We start from the raw sequence: 14,838 nt of genomic DNA, 5'->3' as shown, positions 1-14,838 counted from the left end.
CCTCAAATTATGATTAACATTATTCTTAGTGATCAAAAACACAAACAGTGTGGAATGTATCCCTATAGTACTAGTATGTATTACTGTATTACGAAAAAAAACATCTGCACTTACAAAAGTTGTGGGCAGAAAAAACAAATTCTGCTGTCTATTAAACGCATACCGTTAACCAGCGTTACAGAACCGAGGTTTTCGGTTTTGGTACAAAACCGCTACACCCCTATTTGTTAGTGCTTGTTGACAGTTCTGCTATATTGTTTTTAACTGGCTAAAGGGTTTAAGTTATAATTGTATCACTGAAATATGTTCATGTCATTAATAATAATAAAAAAGAGTTTGTTTTGTCTCCAGAGAATGTTTAAATATGTTAATGTCTGCCCTCTCTGATCATTTTAGAACAACTGTGAACCTCAGTTACAAATATAGGGGATTACACCATGTCAGAAGAACCCATATGAGTTTGAAAATGCCTCAATGAGTTCACATTCTCTTACCTGAAATGCTCTCAACATTGCCTCATGTCTTATTGAAGCTGAGTCAACAAAGCCAATTTACTGTTCTGCTTAACTCAACCTGTTGCTCTGTTACTCTTATTGTGACTGGCTGGAAAAAGAAAAGTGTCCAGTCAGAGAAAGCCCTGACATCCAGATTTCCTGTCACACCACACACACACACACACACACACACACACATCTCTCCACAGCACCTTTGTGTGGTTCCATAGGGAAGTGTTGTATTTATATAAAGGGTAACAGAAAACTTGGGATGGTTAGTAGAATGCTAAGTAAACAGTGCTTGCGCACAGAATAAATGCCTCAGACGTCTGCCACAGACCAATCATATATGATTTCCCAGTCTCCCATGAGTCCCATAGCCATCATCCATCTAAAGAACCAGAGAAGGAGTTACAGTGTGGTACACACTGATCCTGCACTGATCAGCTCACCTGTAGCTCTAACTATCGAGTTGCTGTGTAAGGGTAGCAGGGCCCCAGTTGTAAGCAGTGGATTGCAAAGCTCTTGCACTCTTCAGTAACAGCCAAATACAGAACAAACACACTTTTTCCTTTCTTCTTTGCCACTCAAATCTAATGGTCTACCCACTTCTCCACTGTTTTTTTAAGTTCATACCTTAGCTGGCCTGCAGTGAACACTTCCAACTGCCCAACAGCTACTCCAACTGCCCAACTGCCATTCCATCGGACCCAACTGCCATTCCATCGGACCCAACTGCCACTCCAACTGTCCCAACTGCCACTCCATCGGACCCAACTGCCACTCCAGCTGATCCAGCTGCCACTCCATCTGACCCAATTGCAGCCTTTAAAGACAGTTCAGAAATGTGGGAAATTCACAGGTCTTTAGCTCATTAGATTTGTTTACCTTGTGTCATATTGCATGATAAGATTAATATTGCATTTGTTCCATCTGTTTCCTAACATTATATGTTTTATTTTAGCTGAATGTTCTCCCAAAATTATTTTTTGGTGCTACGCTGAACAGTGAAATCACATGGAACAGACAAGTTAAAAAACACAACTTTTCTACAAGGACGTTTTCATTTGAACAAAACATGTTTAGGTTTTTAAATTGAATTGCTTAAGATAACAGTTTTGAAATTTGATTATACTTTCTCGGAGTACCTAGCCCCACAAATGTATTACAACCCAAAATAAATATACATGTATTAACAGTCTTAGACTGTACACCATCCACATCGTTTTTTATTTACAACCCAAAATACATATACATGTATAAAAGAGCCTTGCCCTCACAAAAAATACCACCTGTTTTTAACAGCTTTATGTCAATTACAAAAGTTAATAAATTAACTCTGACACTGCCAGAAAAGCCACATTTTAAGGTTTTTCTGTACAGACTGTACTTCTCAGCAATGAGAAGCCCAATCAGTGCTGTTTTCATACAGCCCTCTATGTGTATATGTCTATAAAACAATCAGTGCCGTTTTCATACAGCCCTCTATGTGTATATGTCTATAAAACAATCAGTGCCATTTTCACACAGCCCTTTATGTGTATATGTCTATAACACGTGGAATCAGAAGCTTTAATAAAAACCTTGGAGTCTCACCAGTGTCATCAAAAAACAAAATTTGGAAAAATACAGTTTCTTTTAGCCATTATTGTGTTAACTGTTGGTTCTAATAATACACTAATTTTAGTTTTCCCAGTTCACGTGTTTAATGTAAAGTGACACAACTGTGACAGTAATTTCACTCATTTGGTAATTTCAGTGATCTGTGATTTGAAATTACTACCATCTACATTTAGAATCTAGAATGTTCTGAATTCCATATATCTGACAGGCAGATTTTTCCAACAACCAAACCCGTTGTTGGATCAGCCTAAGAGTAAATTTCAGATGCTGCAACATTTTTAATGTTTCATTTAACATTGCTTAACATAAATGTATGCCATACCCTGTGCAACCTTGTGTTGTCTGCTCTGTCTTAAAACAAACAAATAAATAAGGGACTTAAAATGGTGTTACACTCAAATGACACCTGTTTGAGTGGAGCATTTGAGAGGTTTTTCCACAAAGTGATGAAAAATATGATACACACTAGTAAATTACTTTTCTTTCCTTAGATAATGAGGAGACTTGCTGTCAGACACAGGGTGAGATATTTAAGAAATAGATATAGATTGTACTGGCCTCGCTAAGACTGGCTGCCTAGCTATCCAGTCAGCTAAACATGAAAAAGGCGTAGAAGGACGACTTCAGGCTCGCTTCCTCACTTCTTATTCTTTATTTTGTAAAAACTGAAACACATAAATAAAAAGAGTTTTTCAACTCATAAAGCTTTGTAGCGTCTTTTGTGCATCCTTACAGAATAACTTAACTAGTTAGCCAACCGTAATTTTGAAGCAACAGAAAGTTTAACACAAAATACCTTTCTAAGAACACATTTCTAAGAACATGGGTATCAAACGTTACTCACAGGGTGTTGCCCTTGAATGAAATCAATCCAAATGAAACCAGATGTAATGAAGCACGACAAATGACAGCCACCTCGTTCGCTCTTTTTAACTAACTGAATCGAAATCCAAACCAAGTCCTTAAACTAACTATAGTGACCAGTGGGTGGCGATAAAACCCGCGAACTTACGTAGTAATCCTCTCAGACCATGACATAGATATTTGGATAGATATCCACTCCATCTGTGTGTCCATCTTTGATTAACCTTAGTAAGGCATTATCTGTTAGTGTACTGTTTATTACTGCATTTTACACCTCAACCTCAACTCCCTGTGAGATTTGTTAGTTTATATGTTAAATGCATATTAGTTAGCCCGCATTAGCTTCAGCACTATAGTTTTCATTTGGTAAGCCTAGGGAAGACTACTTATTGACATGCCATTGATGGCATATATCATTTATGTTTTTTATACACAATCTCTAGTTAAGCAGTGAGTGTACTGCTCTTCAGCATTTTGACTAAACCATCCTGAATTGCTAGAGACATTTGTGTTATGTAGCATTGCATGCTATGTAATCAGTTCATGCATAAGGTTGGTGATTGCCAGTCTTGGACAACTGTGAGGTGGTTTTACAAATCCTGGTTCTTGTTACATTGTGCTGCTGGCAGAGTCAAGTTTTAGTGTAAGCATGAATACACTGACCCGTCCTGCCTGGTGTCAGGGGTACAGGCTGGTGGTAGCAGTGTAATGTAAAATGTAAATCTCCATGATTGCACACACACTGCAAACAGTGAGCAGTGTATTTGTCTCTGCATTTAACCCATCCAACACACCAGTAATGAAAACACACAACAGACACAGGAGCCGTGGGCAGCATTCCTCTGCACCCAGGGAGCATTAGGGTTAATTGCCTTGCTCAAGGGCACACAGCCGTGGATACTGGGCCTGGGAATCGAACTGGCAACCCTCCAGTCACAAGCCTGGTTCTCTAACCTTAAGATCATGGCTGCCCATATGATGTTAGACAGGATGTTTTCCTGACTTGCCCAGCTGACCAATGTATGGACACCAAACCATATCTAAACACAGCTGCTGATCTAGTGTATCCCTTTCTGACTACAGTTTACCCTGCATCACACGGACACTCCCAGTAGGACAATGCTCCATGTCCCAAAGCACATGTTGTCTCAGAACAGTTCCAGGATTATGACTGTGAGTTCACTTTACCTGAGTGGTCTCCTCAGTCCCCAGGACATCAGTCCACTAGAGCGTATTTGGGATGAGATGGAAAAGACTGTTCACAGCATGCATTTAACACCATCCAATCTGCAGTAACTACATGATACCGGTACAATAGCATGAAACAATATCCCACCACAGAAGCAATGAGAGGTCCAACCTGGCACTATATAGCTGTATCTAATAAACTGTCCACTGATGTCTCTTTTCCACTACGACGGTGCTGGTGCCCGTGCCGGTGCGGAGCCAGTGCTGCCTTGGTGCCTTTTGAGAACCGGCCCGCATTTCCACTGGTTTGGGAACCGAACGCTACATAGCGAAAGTTTGGGTAATTTCCGTGGGGAAAAATAATGTCGGACAGAACGCATTGCTTGCTCTTTATAAATTTACTTTTACGCTAGGCTTCCACACAGCGAAACACCTCACGAATTTTGTCCCAGAACTTTTCGCTCTGGGGGCAAAATTCATGAAAATAGTAAGTCTGTCACCTAGCTCAAAAGTTAAAACGAGTGTTTAAATGAAGGTCTGCATGAAGTGGTTTAATTGCACCAGCAAGAGCCGAGAGAGAGAGTGTCTTTTTCTACCACTCTGGGTCCGACTACGTTCATGTAACATGTAAACAACAGCCCGTATTGATGTAGACACAATTTGTTACTCATGCATCTTTTAATCATATACATATTTTCATGCTACAAATATCCTTTAGCCTACCGCTACTTGGTCAGACGTTTTTTGTTACTCCCGCCTCTCCAAAGAACGTCACGTATCAAACGCTGAACTGATTGGTTCTCGCGTGGTTTTTATTTGCATAGCCTCTGACGTCAGCGGTTCCAACTTTTGGGACCAGCATTTCTGTGGTGCCGTGCCGGTGCCAGTTTTCGGCTCCGGCACCAGTATTTTGTCAGTGGAAAAGCGCGGGTGCCGGTGCTCGATCGGGCACCGGCACCGGCACCGCGGCAGTGGAAAAGGGGTATGAGTCTATATGTATTGTGTAAAAATAATGCATCAGGGAATATTTTTGACCATGTCTTTTTTAGATCGATGACAGCTTCGTTTCTGGGTTATTCTTGGAACAGTCTTAAACTTATGTCTGGTTGTGATAAACACAGTCAGGGCAGAGCAAAGATACTTACTCTACAGGTTCTCCAATACACCAAAACTGTTTAAACCATGTGTGGCTATTATTAGGAACACTCTAAGTATTTTTAAGGAAAGATAAAGAAGGAAAGAAGAATAGTGAGAAACAACAATACATAAGGAAATTAAAATATAGACAAAGTATATAATAAAGTGGCAATTGCAGGAGCATTGAAAACATGTATTTTTTCCCTCTCTATGATTTAATTACCAGAATATTTACAGTATACACGTATATAATCTCATAAAGCATCACACTAACTGGATGACAGAAAAACTTCATTTTAATATTCTCAGAGTGAAGAAATGACAGAGTGTCAGAGGAACAGCAGCAGTACCTCTGTTTGCAAAAAAAGTAAAACATTGCATCAAAACCAACCTTATCAACACAGTTACAGTTCTCTACTGACCCAGAGAACAGAAGGAAAACATTGCATCAAATGCATTAGTTACACAAAACCCCATGATCCTGGGGATTCTTGGGCCGCATGTCTAAGAGCTCAATTTGACAGAAGATTTTTGTGCCCCATTAAATGTTGAAAAAATCGTAGAAAAGTGAAGTTGTGTAAGAATGTTGTGCGTAGGCTGTGCAGACTCTGAGGTCTGCTGAGATACAAGCCCATTGTCACAGCAAATTCACATTCTATAGATACCGACTTCTGTGGAAAAAAAAAGTGTATGTATATCTGTGCTTCCTAAAAAGCACAACTAGTCCTGCAGATAGAGTGTGTACTGCTTAATTACTCATTAAGGGTTTATTTAGGCTCAAAGTTCCATTTAATTTAAGACCCTAGATCTGGGATTTTCACACTTGCTTAGTTGCTGAACTCATTCTTCAGCAAAGCTCTGATGCTTCTCAGAGCTCCAGTGCTACTTCTGTTCATGTACCTGTATTCATTTACTTGTATTCATTTACCTGTATTCATTTAGCCAACGGTCTAACCCAGTGCAGTTTACAATTATTTCACCTCTGGAACAGACCCTCAGCAGGTTTTAGGCACACGATGGCAGACAGCTGCCAGGCTTAGAGATCAAACCGACTTTCCCCCAGTTGTTACTGCCCCCAATTTCAGACTCATATCTTTAGAGGGAACTTAGTGAAGACATTCCAAGTGAGAGTTATATCTGGTCTTGTTCAAAAGATGGCTTTACTCCCACTCTCTTGAGGAGTTCGGTCAGCTCCTCAGTGTTGTTGGACTTCTCCTCCAACAGCTCATAGCGTAAGCTCGATATGTCTTGTTTGATCTCCTTCAGTTCCCCTGCAAACAAACCAGGATGGATACCATTACACAGATAGAATGAAGAACGATATTTGTCATCTGCTTTTTGAAGGACAGGTCTTTACATTTGAATTTTTGTCACTGTGGCAAAGAACTATAGAGAACTATAATCATAGAAGACTACAGTGATGGACTACTCTAGTACTGGAGGCCTACAGTCATAGACAACTCTAGACCTGAAGGACTACAATGATAGATGACTCTAGTAGGGGAGATCTATAGTGATTGAGAATTATATTGATATATGACTATCAGAGTAACGGAGGTCTAGAGTGTGTGAAACAGAGGTTTATTTTAGGTCATACCTTCATTGACTTCATCATTTTCTCTGTCAGTCTGCGCTTTAATAATGTATCTCTTGATGAGCCGTTTCATGATCTTCTGCAAAATTGGCATGGAACTGACATTTTAAAATAAACAAACAAATAAATAAATAACTGACCGTGTTTTAGTAGTGTGAAAGATACCTGGTATCGGCTAAGACAGGGAAGACTTGTATCTGTTCTGGTGCTGCTCTCACCCAACTGAACACAAACCAGAAATAAAAAGAATCAATTCACGATCATTTGCAAGGATTTCTCAGAATAAAGGCCTTCCTGAAAATATGTTGGCATATCACAGAACATATGAAGAAATCTGATGAAACACATGACTTTTAAAATCCATATTTCAAAGCAGTGCTTACTGAAATACTTAAAATACTTACTTACAATCTGTACCATGGACAGCAAAAAGAAAGTCCACAGTTATATTATATATCAGGCATGCTTTTGTTTTGGGCCTGATTAAAAAAGTATTTAAAACTAGATATCAATAAAAAGTATGAAGAACAATTACTGATTTCTTCTCAGATTTTTAAATTCATTTTTTCTTGACCTGTTCATGCAGAAAAGAACATTGAGATATCACAGTGTTTCATTTAGAGTTGTAGAGCTGAGAGGGTGAAGTGCCATAACCACTGAGAGAGGGTGACTGACTGACAAGAGTAAGAGACAGCAGGATATATCACCAACCTTGCTAAGCTCTTCCTCCTCCTTCATAATCGCTCTGTGATTGTGGGTGAGCTCCTTCACCAGGCCCTTCACACCAACCACCAGACCCAGCATTGACTTTGGGCTGGGCACAAGGTTAAAAGGCACAGGCAGAGTCCTGCCCTCCTCAAAGTAGGTGAACCAGAGCTTGGCCCGTGCAAACTTCCACTCCACATCTGCATCATCCTGTCCCCATACATAAAACAGATCAGAAAAAAGGGGGGGAAACAGACCTGTTACACCATCTCACACCAGTCACTAATATGGATTATTTTAAGGTTTGCATTGCACTCTTTTTAAAAGATTTTATTGTATTGAACTACAGTGGTATATCCCTTCTAACATTATCTCAGATCAAATGGGAACATAGCTGTTTGCAGGTTTTTGTTCCCACAAACTAATCATCTGATCTCAGGATATAACATTCTTACATGTGTACAGAAATCCCCAATAAGGAGCTTCATCAGCAAAATGATTCACATCTGACAATGATATCATCTCTTTCTGTGAACTGACCAATCATAATAAGACATACACAAGAGGGTAAAGAAGAAAAACAAGATCAATACCTCAATTTCCTGAAATGAGTTGTTGATCATGGCGATGAGCATGTTGAGTAAGACAATCACCATGGTGACGTTGTACACTCCATATAGAACATAGCCAATGTTCTCAATAAATTTGTGTCTGTTGTTAACAACCACTGATTTGACTTCAGAAAGGCCAAATATTGCCCAAAACAATGTTTTAAAGCTTTCCTCTATGCTGTGGAATCACACAAAAGAAGTAAAATACAAAATAAAGAGAGAGCAGGGTGGGGTTGGTGCAGGGTGATTAACTCACAACTGCCAAAATTATTTTGAAATTTAGTTTCCAAACTGTATGTTTGATAACTCTAATACATTTGAACTCTAATAGATGGTAACACTAGTACAATATGTGAATATGCTTATAGAAATACACTTTACAACTTGTAACAGTGTGGAAACACTACATACACACATGTAAATATACAATATAAAACATAAAATTACACAGAAAGTAAAATGAAAATTGGAATATATTTATTATGTAAATAAACAAAGATTATAGAGACAACAGATATTTTATCACCATATATTTTGTCACAGTGATGCTTTGCCTTCCATACTTACGTTGTGAAAGCATCATTCTGCTTAGCACCCAGGTAGTACGAATACAGGTTAAACATCCCAATCATGAAAGCCAAAAACACCAAGATGAAGATGACCATGAATTTGAAGATGTCTTTGACAGTCCTCCCCAGAGATATCTGGAGTGGACCAAAGCTCTCATTGGCTGGCAGAATGTAGGCTATTCTGGAGAAACTGAGGACAACTGCAATAGCATACAGACCCTCTGACACCAACTGAGGGTCGGAGGGTAGCCAGTGGACACGTGCTGACATGAGGAGAGGGAGGAGAAAATCTTGTGTTCAGCTACATCACTGACATTTTACAAGTAACAATATCTTCAAAGGCAATTGCAGTACCATTTCTAGCTTTCTGTCAGTGACATTGATTGATGTATACAAGCTCTAACACACTCTCTGAGACCTGGAGAGTCACAGCTAGCTCACTGGCAGGATGCAAATATTTCTGCAGTATGGAGTGTGAGAGATTTGAACAGCTGAGTAGAGATGGATTTCATCTTTCATGTTATCACTCACCCAGCCGGAAGTATTCAATCTGAAGTGGCAAAGTTGCATTTCTTAAATCCGTGTAGATGCTGTCCACATACATCTGAGCTTTGTATGCATGAAAATAAGCCATTATTCTTGTGGTGAAAGAGCCCACAAAAATGGCCAACATTCCAAAATCCAACATATTCCATGGTTCCTGCAGATACTCTCTTGGACCCTGAGACCAGATCTCCTTGCACTCTGCCCATATCATACCTGATAGACAGCAGAGAGCCACTGTGAACATATTTTGACTGAGGTACATCAAGTTTTTGCAATTTTATTTTAACATCAGGAGAGATTTGCTTCAAGCTGATATTACTCTAATCTGTGCCAGGGTACCTTACCAGTGAAACCTTCATCACTGAATTAAAAAACACTTGCCTATGACCCAGGAAATAATGAGCATTTCCATCCAAGTGAAAGGTGTGATCTTCATCCGGAACAGCTGGGTTGGATAGTCATGCTCGGTCATATTAGGCAGCAGTTTGGTTCCATCAAATCGATCAGCTGCATTGAAGACAAGCAGGCCCAGGAAAATGGTGAAAGAGGCAGCATGAGCCACGAATTTCAGAAAGGGCGCACGCATGATCTTTCCCATCTGTTGCAACAACAAACAGCAGTGAGCAGGACAAAGAACAGAGCCCAGAGTCTGTTACAGCCATTAATCTTCCTTGCCTGAACTCACTAATACCCTCCTCTACAGAATCTCATATCTGCCAATGAGGAAAAGCAGTGGGGTATTGTTCCTACCTTTTGGGAGGGGGGGTTACAATAAGGTACGTGCTTCACCCTAAAGACTGACATTTTAAATTTGTCATTGTGTGTCACAATCATTTATAATGTAATCTGACACATCTTGTCTAGATTTACCCAAGATTTGCTTCCAACACAGTCTTACTCATCAGGAACCTACTATCCAGTGTAACAGAATTAAAAGACTATGAGCTCAACTGACCTTGCTAATTGGAGCAATCCAGTATATCATGGCCAGGAAGGGCAAACCCACTGCAACACCCAGGACCACCAAGAGCTTGATGGCTGTGGTCTGCTGCCTGAGTCCAGGCAGGTTTTCATACCAAATAGAGAGAAGCTGCTGCTGACAGTTAGGATGTGCAACAAACTGTTGGAGAAAAGTAAAGATGTGTACGCCATTCTGAGACAATATTTTCCTGTGAGTATAGGAGCCCTTGTTAGTTTAGATATGCATGCGCTTATGCTGAATATTCTTCATTACCTTTTTCAGTCCATACTTTATGGCAAGTTTGAGTCTGATGAGACTCGGCCTGTCAGGAACTTCAGAGCTTTCGTCAATCTCACCATTCAAAATGGCCTCCACTTCCTCTGTGCTCCGACATAAATCCAGCAGACCGACAACAAAGTCTTTACATTGCACAGAGAGCTTCTTATAGTCATTCTGATGAGGACAACCAATAAGAAACAGCTCAGATGTTAGAAGAAATATTATCTGTGTATGACATGTGGTATACCATCATGGTGTTGTATAAACAGAAACAACTGAAACAATTTACTTCAAAAAGTATAGTATTTGAAAATGCCCAAATGGCAAGACTCAGAAAGGAACTGAGTAAGGAACAGGTTAGTTGTCAGTTAAAGTTAAATCAAAAAAGCCTAATTACTTGCATAATAATCATACCTTGAATTCCTTCTCAATGTTGGCCAATGACGCAAGCTCACTGCTGAGTTCGAGGGCCGCAAGGACAGGATCCTCATTGGACAGGCAGAGGTATGCTGGGCTGGCCAGCCCCCTGTAAGCATTGATCCGTGCACGGGAATGGCTGAAAGAATCATACTTCTGATGGTAATTACACGTGTCACAGGTGCAAAAGTAGTCGTGGGGTTGTTCGATGTGAGCACCCTTCCCAAGAAGGATGTGGACAATCTCATATTCCTGACAGTGAGAGGCCAGAATGATCGGAGTTATGTCATGTGAGAAACGCGTCCCGTCCTCGTCATAGGCAAAGAAATCATCGTGCAGCGCCACCTGACGTGGGCTAGCTGTGAGTTTAGCTGAATCAGCGAAAGCCTTGTGGCTCAGAATGGCCTCAACAATCCTAATGTAGCCTTTGCTGATGGCCAGCAGAAGAGCGTCACCAATGCGACCCAAGTTATCTGCCTTCAGCAAAAGTTCTGTCACCTCCAAGTGTTCGTTAGCTACAGCTAGCTGCAGTGCATTCTGGCCCATGTAGTTCACACAATTCACATCCAGCCCAGGGATCTCCTCAAGCATTCGGCGTACCACAGGGGTGTTTCCATATTCAGCGGCATCCAGAAATCTCTCTTCCACAGGGGTGAGGCTGTGAGGGTGGGCATTAAACATGTAGGCTGCCCCCCGTGCAGCTTGCCGTCTAGTCTTGGTCACCGTCTGGAGAACCAGGTGCACCTTGTCAACTGGACTGAACATAAAAAATATCCTTTAGTGACTCGCTAGGCTCAACACTGTAAGCTTGAACATGTTTGAACAAGAATTATTGCCCCCAAACAGCATATCAGCACACCATGGTGTTTACAATGTGAAGGGAATACACACAATTACTGTATAGATTATCTCAGGCTTCCCCACATGCTGTGCCCTGCTGAGTCACAGGAAAACTGAAACAGAAATACTGAGCTGTGAAAGGCTAGCATCTTAATCAACTGAACAAACTCCATGACTGCACATAAACCTGGAACCCTGAGGGAGTAAATATTGCCTGGACACAGCAGATCACACATGAACACGCTTAACTTGTTGAGCGATTTAAACTACCCAGCTAAAAGCTTGGGATCCTTCATTGGGCGTTAAAGATACAAGCGCCATGATTTCTGTGCATTCCTGAGTTATGTATTTCTCTTGTAGTGCCTGCCCAACAGGCATACCACTCTTCTTTCTCTCTTCATACTGATCATTTGTAGTTTTCATTAAACCTTCTCTTTTGGCCTGCTTGTGCTTTTAGACATTAGAAATGGCTAAACATATATGTATGGATAAAGATATGTATTATTACCTCGTCTCAATAAGTGTTCACCACAATACTAATAATGTTGTGATCCATTCGAGTTTTTGTTTTTTATGTTTGGCTGTGAAAATAACGCTCTCAGTTGGAAATGTAACACAAGGCAGTTCCAGTTAACTTGATAATGACCTGAATAAAAACAAACAACAAATTACAGCTAATGTCTCTAATCATTTAAGATCCCACATGCTGAGGCTGTTTTTAATGTAATGACGATACTTTACATTGACATGATGATTTTAGAGGGTTAATATACTCTTTATACAAGAGTATAGTGTTTAGTGCTAATGACTGACTGTTACTCGGTGACCTTTTCAATAATAAAATGTATATTTTATACTTAACATGACACTGAACATGTCTTCAAAAAGAATACCAAATATATAAAACAAACAAACAAAAACAAAAAATAATACATTAGACATTAGAATGTTTATAATCATGATATTGTAACAGTTGGCATCAGTATTAAGGACTACCTTGATTAGTGCCCTTAGTTCTTAAATGAAATACTGAAAATCATTAAATAACCATTTATGGTAAAGCTAACATGCAGTTATTATTCATATAAAATTTATTTTAGAAAGTATTTCACTTTTCATAGAGTGTATTTCTTACCTAGGATAGTGTCCATAGTCAAAGTCAGAGCTGCGCTCACCAGTGTCTGCGTTCATCAACAAATTATTTTTCCTTCTGTCTGTCCTCTCAATTCTGTGATATTTAGACAGACTTTTTTCTTCTTGAACAGCTCTTCTTTGGTTCATATCTCTAACTGCAATCAGCAACAGATACAGAGCGTTGGAAAAGCAAACGATGCATCCTTTTGTCCAAACAATTTGAATGTCATTGATAAACTGCACTCAACTCTCCTCAGGGTACAGTTCTCTCTCTCTCTCTCTCTCTCTCTCTCTCTCTCTCTCTCTCTCCCCCATAAGGACTGACTAAACAATATCTCAGTACTTTATTCAGTACTTTCACAAATTTACACTCTAAATTTACTCCCTAAACTGGTTTCTGATCTAGGGTGGACAGATTTGATTTTCTTTCCTTTTTTTGGTCTGTTTCCGGTAATTGTGACATTCCTAACATTGGACTAATATTAATGTGTTTATGTCCATTGTGCTTTTAAAATCAAACTGACTAATTAATTGTGCTCAGATTTAAGTAAAATTGTTTAATCAAACAAACGTATTTATTGGCATTTCATAGTTTATGCCTTTAGGTGTTCATGTCTCCGGTAATGTTTGCTAAGGTAGAAGCAGGAGGTGACTGAGTTTTGGTAATTCAGTTTTAAAGTATTGGGAGCCAGGGGATAAAATGCATTTCAGTTTGCTTGTGTTTTAAATCTCCGTTATCCTCATTAGCCTTAAGCATGGTTACATTCCACAAGTCATTGCAAAAGTCCAGTGACGAAATGCAGATGTTGAATTCCTTTGAGACTAAGTCTGTATTCCCAATAAAGCTCTCCTTCCTGTGTGCTCCTGTCAAGCTTCCGTGCCATGGCAGTGTGGGAAATGGCTTCAATGGAATTCCACGCTGACCAGCCAGATATTCATGTATCAGCCCATTACACTGCAAATGATCTGTACCTTGTTTTGTACTGAATCCTCCATCTGTCTTGCTTTCTTTTCTCTCTGTGCATGTGTGTAGATGCACACATATGTGACTGAGTGTGCCCACGTGTTTGTGTGTGTGTGTGTGTGTGTGTGTGTGTGTGTGAGAGAGAGAGAGAGAGAGAGAGAGAGTGACTAAGCGTACCTGTGTGTGTATATGTGTGTGTGTATGTGTGTCTGTGTGTGCGTGTCTGAGAAAGAGAGAGAGAGTAAGTGAGTGTACCCATGTGTGTGTGTGTGTGTGTGTGTAAGCATGCGTACGTGCATGCCCACAGTAAAGTCCTCCCTGCTCCAAAACATGGGATGAGCCAGGGGAGGGTCATAAAATCAGCTGAATTGCAGGCTATGGGAAGTCACTGGTCGTAGTTATTTTTCTTATTTTTGTTAGTTCTTCACACTAATGACCCTCACAGCTGCAGAAATGATTTTGAGTCCCATTTCCAAGGAAAAGGACTCAACAATCTCTTCTCAAAGAGTGTTTTAGTGTTTCCTGTAGAAATTCTGATCATGCACAACACACAACAAAACTTGTTCAAAGAAATATAGTTGCTAATCAAACCTTCTTTATTGGCCATGATGTTGGAGGGAAATCTGCTCATGGAGCAGAGGAAGAATGTGGTAGACTGGAATCACCCATGTTTTTTATTTTTACCAAGAGACTCACGAACACTCACTGGATGTGACGTCACATAAAGCTGCACTGGAGCATGGACATTTTGTTTAGTCTCTGGCAGAACAAAATGGATTCTTCTGCTCTAAATAGAAACATAACTGAAGGCTGAACATACACAGATAAGAACAGTGATGCTAACAGTGGCCCACACACCATGCCACGACACTTAAGTGTGCAGATTCTGCCTGAACTTGGCCTCTGCCTCTA

General features: G+C 40.1%; 1 protein-coding gene across 1 annotated transcript; it reads right to left on the bottom strand.

The window, feature by feature from the left end:
• Positions 1-1,170: 1,170 nt before the first annotated feature.
• Positions 1,171-13,109, bottom strand: trpc6a (transient receptor potential cation channel, subfamily C, member 6a). Its single transcript, XM_030782994.1, has 14 exons — positions 12,971-13,109; positions 11,846-11,853; positions 10,986-11,732; positions 10,566-10,745; positions 10,287-10,451; positions 9,713-9,929; positions 9,317-9,544; positions 8,784-9,048; positions 8,199-8,394; positions 7,612-7,815; positions 7,066-7,122; positions 6,904-6,979; positions 6,471-6,577; positions 1,171-1,320 (listed from the first exon to the last, which is right to left on the bottom strand). Exons 1-14 carry the CDS (start codon positions 13,107-13,109, stop codon positions 1,171-1,173), a joined length of 2,739 nt encoding a protein of 912 aa, XP_030638854.1.
• Positions 13,110-14,838: the final 1,729 nt, after the last annotated feature.

Source organism: Chanos chanos, chromosome 8, assembly GCF_902362185.1.
Source record: "Chanos chanos chromosome 8, fChaCha1.1, whole genome shotgun sequence".
NCBI classification, from domain to species: Eukaryota; Metazoa; Chordata; class Actinopteri; order Gonorynchiformes; family Chanidae; genus Chanos; species Chanos chanos.
This window is presented reverse-complemented; position numbering and strand designations above follow the sequence as displayed.

Bases quoted from the DNA above. Each gene is read 5' to 3' on its own strand.
- trpc6a (XM_030782994.1), bottom strand. From the start codon at position 13,109: ATGAACCAAAGAAGAGCTGTTCAAGAAGAAAAAAGTCTGTCTAAATAT. The intron at 7,816-8,198 runs GTATTGATCTTG...GTATGGGGACAG, and splicing joins ACTCATTTCAGGAAATTGAG to GATGATGCAGATGTGGAGTG. The intron at 7,123-7,611 runs GTTGGTGATATA...GTTTGTGTTCAG, and splicing joins AGGAGGAAGAGCTTAGCAAG to TTGGGTGAGAGCAGCACCAG.